Source organism: Vidua chalybeata, chromosome 5 (assembly GCF_026979565.1).
Source record: "Vidua chalybeata isolate OUT-0048 chromosome 5, bVidCha1 merged haplotype, whole genome shotgun sequence".
NCBI classification, from domain to species: Eukaryota; Metazoa; Chordata; class Aves; order Passeriformes; family Viduidae; genus Vidua; species Vidua chalybeata.
In genome coordinates, this window is record NC_071534.1 from 55,882,975 (window position 1) to 55,901,654 (window position 18,680).

The 18,680-nt window shown below is 36.6% G+C and overlaps 1 protein-coding gene across 4 annotated transcripts in view; it reads right to left on the reverse strand.

The window, feature by feature from the left end:
* TAFA5 (TAFA chemokine like family member 5) overlaps nt 1-18,680 on the reverse strand; it is a 403,321-nt gene that overhangs the window by 161,034 nt on the left and 223,607 nt on the right. For all 4 annotated transcript variants that reach the window (XM_053943951.1, XM_053943953.1, XM_053943950.1 and 1 more), the window contains exon 2: nt 13,317-13,466. In XM_053943951.1, coding sequence (XP_053799926.1) covers nt 13,317-13,466 — 150 coding nt within the window. The remainder of the gene's footprint in view (nt 1-13,316; nt 13,467-18,680) is intronic.

Consider the following 18,680-nt stretch of genomic DNA (forward strand, 5'->3'; position numbering starts at 1 on the left):
ACCACTTCAACAAGGAGCTTCACATTGAAGTTACTAAGCAGACTGCCTGCAATTGAAAATAAAAATTCAGATAGAATCTATACAAAAGAGACAGACATCTGTGGGAGTTCCTGAACTTCTCTGAGATGAAATGCACAGAGAAAACCTTGATATTATTAGCTAAAACATGATACATTCCTGATCCAGTTTCACAAAGTCAGATCACAATAAAATTGGGTTCCAGGCACTTTGTGGATAGCATGATTTGTCTTCTGAAGGAAGATTAAACTTCAGCTAGGAACAAATTGCTGATGCTCTTCACACAGGCAACAGGCCCTTCGAGAGGGATCCCATCAGGTATTGCCCCACATAAACACATAGTAAGGCAACAGGAGGATGTGTCAGTGCACATGACCAGGTGACACTGGGTCATTTATATTTTGGGCAGGGCTATGTTGGGACCTGGACTCAGCGCTTCAGCCTTCTTTTCCAAGGCTGGCATTTCCCTTGGCTTTATATTTATATATAGTGATTAGACTTCCAAAACATACATCAAAATTCTGACTTAAGGCTGTTGAAGCAAGAGTGTCAATGCTGTGTCTAGGGTAACTACTTTTGAAAAGCTGCTTAGAATTTGTCAATATTCTTAGCAAGCCCTCAATGTTTTATGCTTAACAAAATTAAAAATTCAGCAATGCATGCAAAGCTGAAGCCTGAAATTTAAAATATGCTTGCTGCTTTGTGCAGAAGATGTCTATCCTAAAAAGAAAGCCTTTTCTTGAATTATTTCAATCTGTATTACATGTACCCTAGACAGTAAGCTTTAAAATACAATAAAAAAATAAAATTAAAAAAAAAAATATTCTCAAGGTCAGGAGGACTGAGTCTTTCAATTTTGTAGACTGTTACATGATATAATTGGAGAGAAAACAGGTGATTATTTCCATTGGTTATTGTAATGCTGCTGCTAGTTAGTGCACCAAAACATTCCAACAACTGAAAAAAAAAAAAAAAAAAACCAATCCATAGGCCTTTCCTTCCTTAAAAAAATCAAACTCTAAATCAGTTTTATTCTTTATCTGAAACACTTTTTTTTTCTATCCCAAATAAGAATTTGTTTCTCCTTTGTGATGCACAGTCTAGACTGATAAATCTTCCTTCATATTCAATTAGGGCTGAACCTTGCCCTCTCAAAAGGGATGAGAATGGGTGGAAGTTCTCTGTGTATGCCCTTCTCAAAAGGATGCTAGATGAACCCCTGAAACTCTCAAAAGACATACTCTGAAACAAGTGAGTGGAAATTCTACTTTTCCACTTCCACCTCATCTGGGAGTACAAAGAAGCTGTGAGGGCTTGAGGGCTTTCCTCCTTATCCTACTCCCTGGAATGTGGATAATTAACAAAAAGAAGCAGCTACATATCCTTATTGCCTTGTATCACCAATAAGGTCCATCCTTAGACTGCAAGAGCTTTTAGTCTAGGACTGTGTGAGACTGGCTTGTGAAGTGCCTTGCATGTCTGTGATACTGTAAAATAACACAGCAGCAAAACATAAGCAAAACAAGTTAGAGAAATAAAAAATAAATACATATTAAAGTTTATTTCTGATATGAAAATGCCAGTTTTTATGACACAAATATTTTTTTTCCTCCAATATGACCTCATCCCATAACTGCAGGGGAAACACAACTCCTTCATATCACCATAAATATGTGGCTTTCTAAAGTTCTGTCTTCAGAAAAAATATTTTCCCTGAATCAGCACTGTGAAGAATATTCTGAAAGAGATATAAAAAAATGCTTGGCATTAACTACTCTGTCTCCATACCCAACTCTGTGTTGGGTATAATAGTGCTAGTAATGTTGTCATTAATTTAGCAATCAATTTTAACATTTTCTAGGACTCTTCTGACACATCATCTATCACCACAGATATTAAACCTAAGTTTAAAAAGTAAGTTAAAAAAAGGTGGTACATAGCTTTAAAATGCCATTTCTAACCATGTTATAGCCTTTCTTGATTCACTTTTATGAAACTTTTTGTTGTTATTGTTTACAGTTCTTTGTGCTTAATGGGATTAGTGGCAAGGGGAATATTCCTTGAACATGCTACTTTCACATAGTGTCTGAAATGTCATTTAGTAATAGTTATACCTCACCCATTGATGGCAGGGGTATTTGCAAAGGTTCATCTCTCTATATTCCCTTACACTCACTGGAGACAAACATGTTGCCCTGGCAGAAGCCTACCTTCACACATGAATAATTTTGGACGTTTCTCTTTTCCCACTCTTCTGGGGATAACTGGAAGGTAGGATAACAACCAGAGGGAGTAATATAAACATGTTACATTTTTTTCCAAACTGCCTCTAATCAGTGAAGACAGTGGCTTTTCCAGAAGGCAATCTGAGCAGCTGATCAAATGTTTACATACATTACATTCAAGCAGAAAACCTATCTGCTAGTCAGCCCATGTTCTCTTCAATGCCATAAAAGAAAAAGAGACAAGTTTTCAGAAGTGATTCCAATATTCACACTACGTGATCTCTGAAATGCCCATCACAGCCCCCTGTCTGCAGAAGGAGATGCAGAGGGAGCTTACAGTGACCAAACTCCTGAATTTAGGAATGTCATGTTGACCTATTGCCTGAAGTTAGGTAATGAATCAGACTGCAATCAGACTGCTGTGGTTGTTGATAGCGCCCTGCCGCAAGATATCAAGCACAGAAAACTCTACCCAGTGATTCAGTGCATGCTTATGCTAATGCATAATATGTTCTCTAGTTATTTTGTCCAGTTCAATTTAAAATGTCTGTAGTAATTAGGCTTCTAGTCACTTCCTTAGAAAATGGTTCCACAATCTAATGTCACATAACCTCTAACCATTTTTCTTTGCTGAAACTGCCATCAGAGCACATAGATGAAAGAGGATTAGACTACATGGGTGGCTGCATAGGAATGTCAAGGAAGTAAAGAAAATGAAGCTGTTAGCATTGATGAACTAATGCATCCAATCAAACACCAGGAGGCTGAAGGTGTTGTCTTTCAGATGAAATGTGAAAGCAAGGCACTAAGCATTAGAGGCAATTAAAGTTCTCTCAGCACTCTTTGCACAGTATAACCCCTGGTTCCTGGCCACCTTCCAAATCACATAAATAATTCTGCTTTCCTAAATATTTCCCTGCCCTATCATTTAAAAAGGCAGCCATCTCTTTACTCGAAATAGTATATTGACGCCAGGTTTAACCTCGAAGTAGGATGCTTATAAGTGAAAAGTGTTTCCGGGTCTTTGTTATAGGTACAAGGGAAATGTATGGATCATCAAGTCCAATCCCTGCTCCTCTCAGGGCTAGAGAAAACCATATGACAAATAATGCTTCATCTGTCAGACGGATCACCACCTCTAACATTAAAAAGCAAAGAAGAGTAATCATGGTGGGTGATTCCCTTCTGAGGAGAACAGAGGGCCCCATATGTCAACTGGACCCAACACACAAGGAGGTCTGCTGCCTCAGTGGGCCCAAGTACAGGATATACCAGGAGACTCCCTGGGCTGATTCAACCCTCTGATTATTATCCACTGCTGATACTCCAGGATGGCAGTGATGACATTGAAAAGAGAAGCATCAGGGCAATTCAAAGGGACTTTAGGGCACTGGGTGAAGTGGTTGTCAGGGCAGGAGCACAGGTACTGTTCTGCTCAGTCCCTTTGGTGGCAGAGAAAAGGAATAGGAGAGCCCACATGATCAACAAGTGCCTCAAGGGTTGGTGTCATCAGCAGAACTTTGGGTTCTTTGATCATGGGGCAACTTTTACAGCACCTGGCCTGCTGGGACTGGATGGGCTCAATTTCTCTGTTAAAAGCAGAAGGATTTTATTTCATGAACTGGCGGAACTCATTGAGAAGGCTTTAAACTAGGTTTGAAGGGGGAAGGAGATGCAGCTGGGCTGTCTGGAAGCAGGCCCAAGGGTGGTGAGCCTGAGTTAGGGTTGAAATTAGTAGTGCAGCTGAAGTGCATGTACACTAATGCATGCAGCATGGGTGACAAACAAGAGCTGGAAGCCATGGTACAACAGCAGAGCTGTGATGTAGTCGCCATCACGGAAACGTGGTGGGATGACTCACATGGCTGGAGCACTGCACTGGATGGCTACAAGCTCTTCTGAAGAGGAAGGAAAGGTGGAAGAGGTGGAGGTATGGCCCTTTATATTAGTGGGCTTTTGATTAAAAGGGTATTAAAACTAATGATGATGAAGTTGAATGCCTATGGGTAAGAATCAGGGGGAAGGCCAACAAGGCTGACATCCTACTGGGAGTCTGTTATCATCCACACAGCCAGGAAGAAGAGGTGGACAACTTATTCCGTAAGCAGCTGGAGAATGTTTCAGGATCACCAGCCCTTGTTCTTGTAGGTGACTTCAACCTACTAGACATCTGCTGGGAACTTTATACAACAGAAAAGAGGCAGTCCAGGAAATTCTTAGAGTGTGTGGAGGACAGCTTTTTGTCACAGCTGGTGAGTGAGCCCACCAGGGGAGGGACTATGTTAGATCTGTTTATTTGCAAATAGGGGTGGGTTGGTGGGAGATGTGGTGGTTGGAGACCACTTGGGGCACAATGATCATGAAATTATAGAGTTCTTGATATTTTGTGAAATCAGGGGGAACATCAATAGGACTTCTACATTGGATTCTGGAGGGTAGACTTTGGCCTATTGAGGAGACTTATCCAGTGAGTTCCTTGGGAAACAGCTCTTAGAAACAAAGGAGTCCAGGACAGGTGGGCATGATTCAAAACAGAGACCTTGAGGGCACAGGGGCAGACTGTCCCTGTGTGCCAAAAGGTAAGTTGATGAGGCAAACATCCAGCCTGGATGGGCAACAAGGTTTCAGAAGAACTTAGGAAGAAAAAGAGGATGTAATATCTTTGAAAGGAGGGTCAGATCTCAGGATAAGGGTTGCTAGGGCATGTAAGAAAAAAATTAGGGAGGCCAAAGCTCAGTTCAAACTTAATTTGGCAACTTCTGTAAAGGAAATTAAAAATGTTTTTACAAATATATTAATGGCAAAAGGAAGGGTAAGACCAACCTTTTTCCTCTACTGGATGTGGGAGGGAACTTGGTAACTGCAGATGTGGAGAAGGCAGAAGTGCTTAACGCCTTCTTTGCCTCAGTCTTTAGTGATAAGACAGCTTGTCCTCAGGACAACTGTCCTCTTGGGTTGGTAGATAGTGTCAGGGAGCAGAATGGTCCCCTGTTATCCAAGAGGAGGCAGTCAGAGAACTGCTGAGCTATTTGGATAGTCATAAATCTATGGGAACAGATGGGATCCATCCCAGGGTGATGAGGGAGCTGGCAGATGAGCTTGCAAAGACGCTCTCCATCATTTACCAACAGTCCTGGCTCATTGGTGAGGTTCCAGATTACTGGAAGCTGGCCAGTGTGATGCCTATTCATAAAAAGGGTGAGAAGGAATATCCTGTTATTTATAGGCCAGTTAGCCTGACCTCAGTACCCGGCAAGGTAATGGAACAGTTTATATTGAGTGTCATCACACAGGACTTGCAGGATGGCCAAGGTGTCAGACCCAGCCAGCATGGGTTTAGGAGGGGTAGGTCGTGTTTGACCAACCTGGCCTCCTTTTATGACCAGGTGACCCGTCTGGTGGATGCAGGAAAGGCAGTGGATGTTATCTATATGGGCTTCAGCAAGGCCTTTGACACTGTCTCCCACATCATACTCCTGGAGAAGCTGGCAGCCCACGGCTTGGACAGGAGCACTCTTTGCTGGGTTAGGAACTGGCTGGATGGCCAGGCCCAGAGAGTGGTGGTGAACAGTGCTGCATCCAGCTGGGGCCAGTCACCAGTGGTGTCCCTCAGGGGTCTGTGCTGGGGCCAGTTCTGTTTAATATTTTTATAGACGACATGGATGAGGGCATCGAGTCCTTCATTAGTAAATTTGCAGACGACACTAAGCTAGGAGCGTGTGTCGATCTGTTGGAAGGTAGGAAGGCTCTGCAGAGAGACCTGGAATGATTGCATGGATGGACAGACTCCAATAGGATGAAGTTTAATAAATCCAAGTGCCAAGTCCTGCATTTTGGCCACAATTATCCCCTGCAACCCCCTGTTACAGGCTGGAGATGGAATGGCTGGACAGTGCCCAGGTAGAAAGGGACCTGGGGGTAATGGTTGACAGCCGACTGAACATGAGCCAGCAGTGTGCCTTGGTGGCCAAGAAGGCCAATGACATCCTGGCCTATATCAGGAATAGTGTGGCCAGCAGGACCAGGGAGGTCATCCTTCCGCTACACTCAGCACTGGTGAGGCTGCACCTCGAGTGCTGTGCCCAGTTCTGGCCCCTCAGTTTGGGAAGGACGTTGAGATGCTTGAGCACATCCAAAGGAGGCAACGAGGCTGGTGAGGTGCTTGGAACACAAGCCCTGTGAGGAACGGCTGAGAGAGCTGGGGTTGTTTAGCCTAGAGAAAAGGAGACTCAGAGGTGTCCTTATCACTCTCTATAACTCCCTGAAAGGTGGTTGTAGTTAAGTGGGGGTTGGTCTCTTTCACCAGGCAGGAACTGACAGAACGAGAAGACACAGTCTTAAGCTGTACCAAGGGAAATATAGGTTGGATATTAGGAAAAAGTTTTTCACAGAAAGAGTCATAAAGTACTGGAATTGTCTGCCCGGGGAGGTGGTGGAGTCACCATCACTGGATGTGTTCTTAAAGACTGGATGTGGCACTTGGTGCCACGGTTTAGTTGAGGTGTTATGGCATGAGTTGGACTCAATGATCTTGAAGGTCTCTACCAACCTAGTGATTCTGTGATTCTGTGACCAAGAGTATTTTCCAAATACTCCTTGAACTCTGACCAGTTTGGTGCTGAGACCATTTCCCAAGGAAACCTGTTTCATTGCCTGACCATGCTCTCAGTGAAAAGCCTTTTCCAAATGCCCAATCTGACCTTCCCTTGATGCTGTCTCATTCCATTTCCTTGGGGCCTAACACTAGTCACCAAAGAGTGGGATCTTCCCCTCTGCTGCCCATCTTGATGAAATTGTAGATTGAGATGAGATCACCCCTCAGACTTCTCCAAGCTGAACAAAGTGACCTCAGCTGCCTCTGTTAAGTCTTGCCCTCAAGACATTTCATTATCTTGGTCACTCTCCTCTGGACACACTGTAACAGCCTGATGTCCATCTCATATTGAGGCACCCAGAACTGCCACAGTATTCAAGATGGGGATCAGTTGTTTGAGTTTAGGTAACAAATATTTCAGAACATAGTGAAACCCTTGCCTACCCTTCTTCATTAAAGTACTCCTTTAGGGTAGTTATCAATCTGTGTGCTACCTTCCTTGGCAGGGCTTTGGGTTTATTTTTCATTGGTTGCTTGCTTTTTATGTCATGTGTTTGGTTATTCTTTTTATGCATTCTCAGTCAAGAAAGAAAATGAACCTTACCTCCCTGTATTTCTTATAGACACATCTTTCTTGCCATTGATGGTGCAGCTACTGATATGTTCCATTTAACACTGCTCAATTTCTGTCTTAGGGTTGAACAGTCACATTCCTTCCCCAAGGAACACTTCAGTCTCTAACTGACACTTGACATTCATTATCATAGAACAAAGGTATTCAATGTGAACGTGTTTACATGATTTTACTAAGTTTGTGATATTATTGAGACAAGAAATTTCACTCAACTTCTTTTGGAATGTCACATCTTGTCCTTTGTTTGGAGCTGAAAGCAAAGTAACCAAAATGAAACTTCCTGTGTGTTTCCAAATGAAAAGTGACCTGCAAGGTGGAAATTGTCAGACTGTACACATAGGAAAGGGAAGCTCATAAGTAATAGAAACAATTTTACTTCTATATCAGCAACTAGGAAAATCTGTAGTTCTGATGGAATTTTCTAGAGGTAGTTGAGAGAAAATAAAGCTTTGTACATGCTCTGGTGCATCTATACATATAGATGCATTTGTGATGGCATATGTGGGAGTTAGGAAGAGGAAAGGAAGAAAAAAATTATTATTTCTTCAAGCCATGTTGAAGAATATGTTTGATATTTATAGTTTTGATATTTGATATTTGGTAGTTTGATATTTATAAGTTTGATATTACTAGTTTTCCTTTTGGCTTTACTTGTTTTAAAGAGACATTTCTTAAATGCAATTAAGTAAATTATATAATAATTACAATGAAGGAAGATTTGAAATATCTGCAATAAAATAATTATAAAATAACATAAATATTGTAATAACAAGCATATTAAATACTCTAAATGGAAAAGCAAAAATTCTCATTTTTAAAAATAATTATAGTTCTGTTTTCTTTTTTTTAATTTGCTCCCTGCAATATGTCTAGGATTCTTTAGAATGATGAAGCTTTCCAGTTATTAAGCAGTTTTGTTTGAAGTGCATGACCTAGGATTCTATTAATGATCAGTTCTGACCCCTATACCTCCCTATAGAGTCCCAGAGATAATAAGAAGAGCAGGGAATTATTGATTGAAACTAATGTGGTTTCCTTGTAGATCCCGTGTTAAACAAAATCAATCAATGCCAAGTGAAAAGCATGTTAATCATAATGTATGAACAACTTATATACACTAATATCCCATAGAAACCAGTATTGCTACAACTCATGCAAAAGCAATTAAATATTACTAAAACTCTAAAAAGTAGAAAAAAAAAAATCAAACCACATTTTGATTTGTAACAAAAGGTGTCTGAACACTTTTAATTCACTTACCTGAGCTACAACTGTCCAAATTTAAGATTTTTGGACAGTTGGGATTGATCTCCTGGCATTTTTCATAGCACTTAGTTGACAAAAAAGTAACTGGTACTCAAATCCAGAGCATAAGAGTCTTCTAAACACAGAATTCAGGTAAGCAAATTAATGATTGCCATCCTAATTTTCTCAGGCAAATAAACAAATTCTCTCATACCATTTTTCCTCTCACCAACAGTTTCTATTTTCTGAACAAAATTGCAGTTTATTTCATTTACCTATAAATATATATTCTACATATATACTTTTGAATTATTAAACATTTAAAAGTTCTTTGCACACTTCTCAGGATACTATCCTTGTATTCTAAAAAATGCTTTGGCATAACAAATCTTTTCAGATTTATACAATTCTTGTGAAAGAACACAAATCATGGGTGCATCTGTCGACAAACTTTTATCAAAGACTTTTCATCACTTTTCATCACTTGTTTTAAAACAAATTTAAATTAGCAAAGGTACTGTACAAACCCAAAGAATTCTTATTCTTATTCTTTGGGTTTGTACAGTACCTTTGCTAATTTAAATAGCAAATTGCTATCTTCCAATCTCTCACTGGTTCCAGCTTAAAAACTGATGAAGCTTAACTGACACACAGGGAAATTACACTGGTGATAAACCAGATGCTATGTTGAAATAAAATATCTTATCAAACTAATGCAACCGAGGTCATTGCTATGGAATTTGAGCTCAAAAATAGGACTAGGGAACACCAGTTGCAAATAAAATTAATATGATGAAAAGTGCAGGCAAACTGCTGTCATAATATCACAAACCCTATATTCATGAATAAAAATTACATCATAACAAAACATACCAAATATACATTATGACTATGTGGGTGTAGAAATGAAGCAATCAACACTAAATCAAGCTTTAAATCAGGGTGAATAGCGATGCCATTTTTTCAGAATACATTAGCAATCTGCCATAGTTAAAGATTGCTAGAAAAAAATACAAATCCAATCAACCTTCTCCATCACATGGAAATATTTCAAGAAAATCTCTATTCTTTGTGTGCTGCTCAGACCAAGTTCTAAACACTGTATTTCCATTTCTAAAAATTCCAGTTTTATCTATCTGACATTCACTGTGTTTCCTTTCTTAAGAAAAGACTTTCAGTGATGCAGCAGTGGAAAGCAGAGTGGATTTTGATAATCAACTCAGGACTTACTCTAAGAGTGATGTTGACAAGTGCAATCTCACCCAATATTTGTAAAGTTTAAGAGCCCTTAAATTACCTACTCCTTTTGCTGCAAGAATTGACACTTGCATTTCAAAACTCCAGGAATTATACTACACAACTGAACATATTCTAAGGTACTTCTCTCCATTGAACATTGTAAAAATGGTAACCAGGTACAACACAACCCATTTTAAAGTTGTAAAAATTACCAGCTTTGATACTGAATTCTTAAACCACTCTCTTGCTAGAAGATGCAACAAAATTGTTAGCTAATATTTTCTCACAATTGGGTTAGCAGGTCACACTTAATATGCCTGTTTCCTTCACATATGACTTTGCATTAAAGGTCTAAGGTCCACCTTCACTTTAGAAATAATCTCTTTAAAATCAAACTATATACAGAATGAAATTAAAAGAACCAAATTTTTGAGTTTTTTTTTTTTTTTTGACAGCAAAAATGAAATGTCAAATAGCAATTATATACTTACTATCTACTATAATGTAGATGAAGAAAAATTTCAAAAGTACATTCTACATCCTATTTAAGAAAGCCCAGGGAAGGATGTATTTGTTTAAAAAATGAGATTCTTTATTTTATTAAAAGAAAAACAACCCAGCAATTATGTTTGGTTGTTACATTCCTAAACCAGCAGTGTTGGACTGAATATTGGAGACAAAACCAGTTTTCTGCTACATAATTTTATGTAGCATTCATGTCATGTTCAGAATAAAGCTTTAAGGAGCTGTGTTTGAAAAAATTCATTCTAGAAATACGTATAAAAATATGGAAGAATTCAGTGTTAATTCTTTAAAGTATGAACCTGGTAAATTCATAGATGGATACTTGTCAGTCAGTGGCTAATTTATCTGCCAGCTTTACTTGCAAGCAGGTTGGAGACAAGATAAAGTGCTTGTTTATTCTTTCCTATATAATTGTGTTGATGTTACATAAAACTAATTTTTAAACTTCATTCATGCCAAAACCTACAGATCAAAGGTTTGACTTTTGCCTTCATTTTATTCTGGAAACTTGATATACAGTTCTAAGTATTACTTAGAACTCTGATTTTTGAGCTCTGATTGCAAAACATCCCCAACAATGCTGAGGAAAATAAAGTAGCATGTCCTACATATCTTGTAGTTATTCTTAGCAAAGGGCTTGACATCCTAATTCTAAACATTTCAGAAAATAATGAAGAACCATGTTATTATATCTTAATAAGCCACAGAATCAAAGAATACCAGGTAGGAAGGGAACCTCAAGGATCATCTGGTCCAACCTTTTTAGGCAAAAATGCCAGTCTAGACCAAATGGCCCAGCACCCCTGTCCAACTGAATCTTAAGTGTACAATACCAGGGAATCCACCAGTTCCCTGGGGTGTTTAAAATGATGATTTTTCTCATTTTGAAAAGTTATCATTCTGTGTCTAATTGGAATATCCACAGAAGAAACTTGTACCCATTATCCCTCATTTTTTCCATGTGGCTCTTTGCCAGCCTTAAAAAAATAATTATGGTATTTAGACACAAATGTTAAAGGGAAGCTTTATTTTTCAACTGATGATCTTCCCACTTATTTTTCAAACATGAAGTATTACATAAAGAACCTTCTCTGACTACATGATCTCAAACCACAGATCCTGTCATTCAGTTCTCTGTTTTCATAAAATGTCGATCAAGCACCTTGAAAGCACAAGCATAATTTGAAACAGATTTTATTTGTGAGTTTCCCCCAAGAAATAAGTAAAGAAAGAAAAAATATTTTCAAATATCAAATTAACTCAAAGTTTCCATATTTTCAAAACAATCTGAGATAATAATCGAAGGATGAGGTGCAGTCATGTCTTCTTAGTGAAATTTACATTCCAGCTAAGTTTCATCTTAAAACACAGGTGTATCAAGACAAGGCAGAAAAATAGTGTGTAACAGAGAGTGATACATCTGACTTATCCTAGGCAGTTAAGATGAGATAAATTACTCTGAGAAGGTCCCTTTTGCTCTTTATTGGGTATAAAGAAAAACTGGAGTTGCTAGCAGCTACCTTTGGATACCCAAGTTACAGCAAATCAATCTAACCATAGGCCAAAACTGACTGACGAAAAATTATGTTTTGTTCCCATCAGCTGGTGCAAAACCCTTTTTTTCTTGCTTAGAACTTTGTTGTTTTAAAATAGGAAATATATGTTGAATATTTTAATTGGTAATAAGCATTTTTCCTAAAGTCACAACTATAAATGACAAAATCATTCCTTTCTTAAGCAGTTATATCTTATAATCTTACAATAAAACATGAAAGGAGAACTACTGGATATAGTATTATATTATGAAAGAGACAGCTAAGAAACTATCTCACAGAATACTAAAAACAGTGAAAGAAAAACGCAAAAATAGAATGTGCATGATGTTCTATATTCAGCTTTGTGGGTTGGCTCTGAAATCTCCTTTTGAGCTGTCTTTGATAATCACTTGTATGACCAAATTCTGTGGCAACAGTAGGGTGTTCTCCACAATATTTTTATCTAAGGACTTAAACCAGCCAGTATTCAAAGTTAATCCATATTTATTTTAGTTCTATGCATAAGCATATTATTTTTAACTTTTGTTAATGGAGACTAGATCAAAACATATAATTCTACATCATTATTTTCAATATATCTCCAATTTCATTTTTAATATTAATGCTTGCTAAAAGCCCTGCAAGGCAGACCTCTCTTGAAGACTCTCCCACTGTTAACGTAACAGAGAATTTAATTTGTCTCAAAAAATTATTTCAAAATGAAACATTTTCATACCTCCCTGTATTTGAGCAGTTTTCCAGCTACATGCTATCAGTGCATCTGCAGTGAATCATACAGAATATTATTTTAAAGAGAGAAGAAATACTGGACATGTGATGTACATTCAGATACTGTGTTCCAGTTATAGCATCAGTGCTTTCTTCAACAGCATTAAATATCACACAAGAGCAGTCATATTAGCCTCCCAGCGGCATAAGACCTTTGAGGCTTGCTTGCTGCATTTTTTTAATATTATAAGGAATAAAAAGTAGAGGAAAAAATAATGCCATTTCACTGCTGATTCTGTAATCACATGTAGAATATAACAGCACCATGCCTTAAATATTCAACTGCCTATCAAGTTAAAACAAGAGTAAAATTCCCAATGGAAAAATTGTTATTGTAATATCTATACTATTGCTCAGTATTACCCTTTGGTTGAATTTCAATGCTATTGCCTTTGTTAGTTGGGACAACATGAAAATTTCTTCTATAGAATTTTTATGGTTTCTTGGGGTTTTTTTATGAGACACCACTCTTGTATTGGCAGAAACTGATTTAATAGATTTTTGCTTCTTACCATCAACACATGCTGGCCTTGCTCTTGTTGTACCGGCAATCTGTCCTTTTTTACATGCACAGCGAGCTGTTTGTCGGGCTATAGTCCTTCGGGGCTGACTGCTATCTCTGTCCAAAGTGACAATCTCACATGTACCTGCAGCCAGTTGACCTGGAAAAAAAACCAGCAACAGGTACCAGAGTCACTGAATGCACTGCAGGAAATCTATTACAGCCAAATAGAGCCACGTCCCTAAGTCACAGCAGACACTCCACAACAAATGGGCAGCCAGATGATGGATATAATAAAACTGAGATGACTTACAATTTTTCTTTGTGGTGGACATACAAAAACCCTGCACACTGGTTCTGTCAGAAAATGATTATTGTTCCATAAAAGCCAGAGAGTTGAGGTTACACAGGTTACTTTTACTTATGTTGGCTAAGTAAAGTAACAAACTTTCATGGCAATGGAATTTAAATGGAATGCTCTTTACATACTTTCAGAAAAGAAATTATAAAACATACAAAAAATAAAAATTTCCCCAAATTTCCATGAATACAATGAAGTCTTAAGTGTTTTGTGTGTTGCTTTTGAAGGAAAAAGCCTTTCAAAGCATGCTCACGTTTGACAAACTGTCAGTCCTTTGGCTCTTGCTTCATCTAAACTGAAAGGTAATTAATTCTCTTCCTAACTCATATTTGATGTAGCCGTTAATTTCTTTTTTTTCTTTTACTAAATTTACTATGTAACTGTCAAATGTCTTAAATGACACCACACCCTTAGGTCAGTAATTACTTCCTTTTAATTGACTTGTCCAATATAGGTAGCTTTTCCTAAGTACTAAAGAAATCCACACCACCTAATTCTGAATTTGGACTGTGCTATGAGAAACAAAACAAAAATTTCCAAAAATTATTTTATGAAGGTCATTAGTTTGAAGTTCATGTTATACTTTTAAAGCAATGCAATTCCTCTGGTACAATTAACAGTAGGCTAGTAGTATACCAAAATAATACCTTTTACAGGCAGGAAAGATACATTATTGAATTTCAATGTGTAGAAAGACCAAAAAAAAATTCCCAACTACTACTTTGCATTACATACATTACTTATTCTGAGGTTTATAGTGCAGTAGTAAACATGTACAACACCATCTGCAAATCACAAGCTTTCCATGTTTTAGCTTTTATTAAAGAAAAAAAAAAAAAAACAAAAAAAATCCATATTGTTTTTAGAAAAAAATACAGTTTAAATAATATTCACAGTAAACCATTTTATGCTGTAGAAATAAAAAGAGAACAAAGCAAAAATTCTATTATAACATCAAAACTAAAAAAATAAAATAAAATCAACCTGAAATATATATGAATGGCCTTTAAATCAAAAGGTGCAATGCTATTTTTCTATGCTCCTTTCTTTTTTTTTCATTCAGAATACAAGTTTACCCAGTCTATTCTTCTCAGAAGCAGTAAAAATGCTTGTTGTGTGGAACAGCAAAATTTTGCAGATTGTCACCAGCATTGTGTCTCGTTCCATGCTAAGGCACCTAAATTTTAAGTTTCTGTGACTATTACACTGCAGTAAATTAATTACAAGATGGCAAAAATTAAGATTTCAAGGATGGAACAAGGTACTACAAATTAATGCAAATATATGACATATGTAAGTAATATACATTAGGCACTTATAGACACATATATTATATTGACAATAGTGAACATTATCACCCCAGTGTTTAATGGCTGCTGGCAACTACACTCATGAGCTATGGTCAGTCCTGTGTTTCTACTCTTTTCCACCCAGTCTGTTAATAAAAACATCTTAGGATAAACATATTAATTAGTGGACTTTTATTCTGTTATATTCTTCTTTTTTTTTTTATTCATTCAAAAATACCGGATTAGATGCAAAGGTTTAGCAAGAAAGATAGTGGCACATAATTTTCTAGAAAAAGACAAGGGAGATCCAGCTACATTCTAACATGTTGAACTGAAAAAAAAAAAAAAAAAAAAACAACCATTTGCCTTGGCACTAATATATTTCATTCTGGGTTGTAGGAGATGTATTGCTCCTAAGGAATATAGCTGTTTTGGTAGATCGTATGAAACAAAAGATAATCAGAAGTGTATTTAGATCCTGATGCCTTAGGCCACAAAAAAGTGGAAGTGTAAGTAAGACACATGTAAGTATATGGGTTTCCATATTCTCAACTATCCATGAGTCTATTTCTTTCATTAAAAAATCATACAATCTAGGCGAATAATTGTATAAACTGTCATTTCAGAGGAAAGGAACCAAACTTACAGCACAGCGAAGGCAAATAATGACTATACTCAGAGAATAAAAATAATCAAGCTCTATGTCAAGATAATTTGTGAAGGCAATGAGTTTTCCAAGGACTGCCAGCAATGAGTATCAATAAGAATAGCTAATGGCATTTTCTCCTTTTGGACCTGTAGAATTTTAGTTCTGCTTTGGTTTTCAGAAATGATAATTTCTTCCAGGCATAGTGACCTAATTTCCTTTATGAATTTTGAAAACTAGGATACCTACACAAGAGTAACTGCTATACAATTTTGCCTGTTGCTTTTCCTTTTTCTATAGCAGAAGAAAATTGTAAGCTGTTGTAGAGCTACAGGAGCTCTTACATATATTACATAAATATTTCCTCCTGATTGTGTCACAGGCTGCAAAGATTGCAAGCATATTGAGCACTGCAGCAGACAGTACATTCAGTGTTACATGGCTTTAGATGGCTGTAAAGCATGAAATGTACTAGTTAAGGTTATGGAAGGCTATCTCCAGAGAGACAGTCATACTGGTGTGAAACATGTCCTCTCTGTCTTTCATTAGGTAGATGATAAGTCTACAGGAGTACACTTAGATGATGTGTGCTACTTTGGCATTTTAACAATTTAATCTAGAAACACAAGGAACAAAGTAATGGAACTAAATTAATATGCTTCTTGCAAGTACTGAATTGCAAAAATTCCCTTTCATTTTCAGGGAAGTTAGCACAGTGACCTCTTTCACAGATGTTAATGAAAAAAGGCTGTTCATTGGTGAGCCTCTGAACATGCTCCACTTCACTCCTAAAGCCAGAGAAGAAATCTCAAGGCAGCAATGGCTGGAGTTTCACTGGAGCTTTTCCAGTTGAGAGATTAAGAGCCACAGTCCATGAACACTCATAAAGGCTCCACACTTTCATTATATTTTCTTTATGTACTCGCAAGTCACCACCCTCCAACCTAAACAAAATAATCTTGATGGAAAAAAATACAAGTGTAATTAAAGAATAGAGTCATACTATCCTAACCCATAAGCCTAACCCAGAGTCATAATAGTCTAACCCAAAGAAAATTTTGGGTTTTACTGTTTTATGAACCAAACATGAAGATTATTTCAGAAATACCATAAAACTAGAGCTTTCCAAGTTAATTAGTAGATATTTCTTTGTTGTGGTTACCATTACTATATATATATGTAAATATATTTAATATTTATTTTATAATTTTAATCCAGTAATTAAGACCTCACTGGCAATTTATTTGATTTTGTGTTTTCACCATCTGATTACTAAACAGAGAAAAGTTTCAGTTCTTTAATGCTCTTTCATAGTGTAGCACTGCATTCTTAAAATGCCAGCAGATCTCTCCCCACTCTCTCCCACTACAAACATAAATGCTTCTATATGGAATTATTTCAGAAAAAGGGAAAACCACAGGATTCTGAATTAAAAATGGAAGTCAAAATAAACAAAAATAAAAAATTGCACAACTGCTAAAATTTTAAGTAAAACAGGACTGCGGTCTTGGCTTGTCTCTTGAAATTGTTTACAGTAATACAGTATACAGATGCTGTATACATCACTTCTTTTGTGTTTTTTTTTTTTTTTTTTCCTAAATGAAGTCCATTTATGATCAGTTCTCAAACTGCTCTTTGTGAGACTTTCATGGAAGTGTAGGAAACATGAGTATAGGTATATGTATTTAGCAAATGTGCAGGAAAAATCTCAAGGTAAAAGAAGCATATTTTTAAAAGATCATTAGTACCTGCATTCTTGAAATAAAATAATTTGTTATTGAAAAGCTTAAAAACAAAGGGCATTTTTCATGCTTGCCACTAAGACTCTTCTGTCAACTAAATGTCATTGTTGAAAGAACAAAGATTTTAAAAGATCTATATTTTCTGCAATAGTTAAAAGCCTTAAATACTAGATATATTTGTATTACATGGAGGGTACTTGGGATAATATTTTAATTTTATGTGGCTAAAAATACTTCTGTTCTTCAGTAGGAAATAAAAACCTAAATAATCCACATTAACTACAGCAATCAAGTTACAGATTTTTTTTTAATTTTTGATTATTGTAAAGCTGAAGGCTTTACCTTAAACTCATTTAAAGAAATAAAATCAAATTATGAACTAATGAAATCTGTGGGTACAGTGAAAGTAAGTCTTGCTCTAAATATACAGATTTTTCCAGAGGTTTAGATTTCATGCTCATCCAGAAAACCTACTTGTGATTTGTACATGCAAGCTTATGTTATAGTTTCAGTGAACAATTTTTCCATGCATCACCAATTTGATGCCTAGCAACACAAGCACTTTTAGTTCAAAATGCATTAAGTTAGATGGTATTAAAATTCTTGGCTAGATTCAGATATGCTTTTGTCAGTGAACACAATGCAGGAGTTGTTTCAAAATCAGATGATAGGAATACATTCAGTAGTTTTTTATTACAATATTGAAGTCTTTCTGACAACAGAGCCATGCCAACTCCTGAGCAGAGCTGAGGATCAACAATCCCTACTGAAATAAGGGAGAACTGAAATACTTAGTGTCACTTATTATTTGTAATTTGACATTAACTTGAGTAACAAATATTTTAAAATAATTCAATTCAAAATATAAAAAGCATATGTTTAAGTGCAACTCAATTTTTTGTTATATATATTTCCTCAAAGAAAATGTCCTGAAAGATCTCTTACACTGAATATGATCCAAGTCCAGACAGTCCAATTACCTTTTCTTTTTAAACTTTAGTTCATAATGAGGGAGATTATGGCAAGGAATTGATTTGCCTCAAAGAACCACATTCATGTTTAAGCTGCAATAGTAAAATTTGTGAAAATCCAGCTAGCATTAAATAAGAAAGAACAGTTTCTACGATGCTTCTGGAAAAAAAAAGTATTTAAAATAAAGTAATTAAATAAATAAGAACAGAATTGGCTCAGCCAGTATGGGGAAAAGTTTTTCAAATTAATCAGCACCATTTGAGAATAACTGTCAAATAAGAATATTGTTTCAGTTGTTAACTTAAGTGATACAAAGGCATTTCAATTTTTCAATAGATTATGTTTAAGGAAATAAGCTATCTCC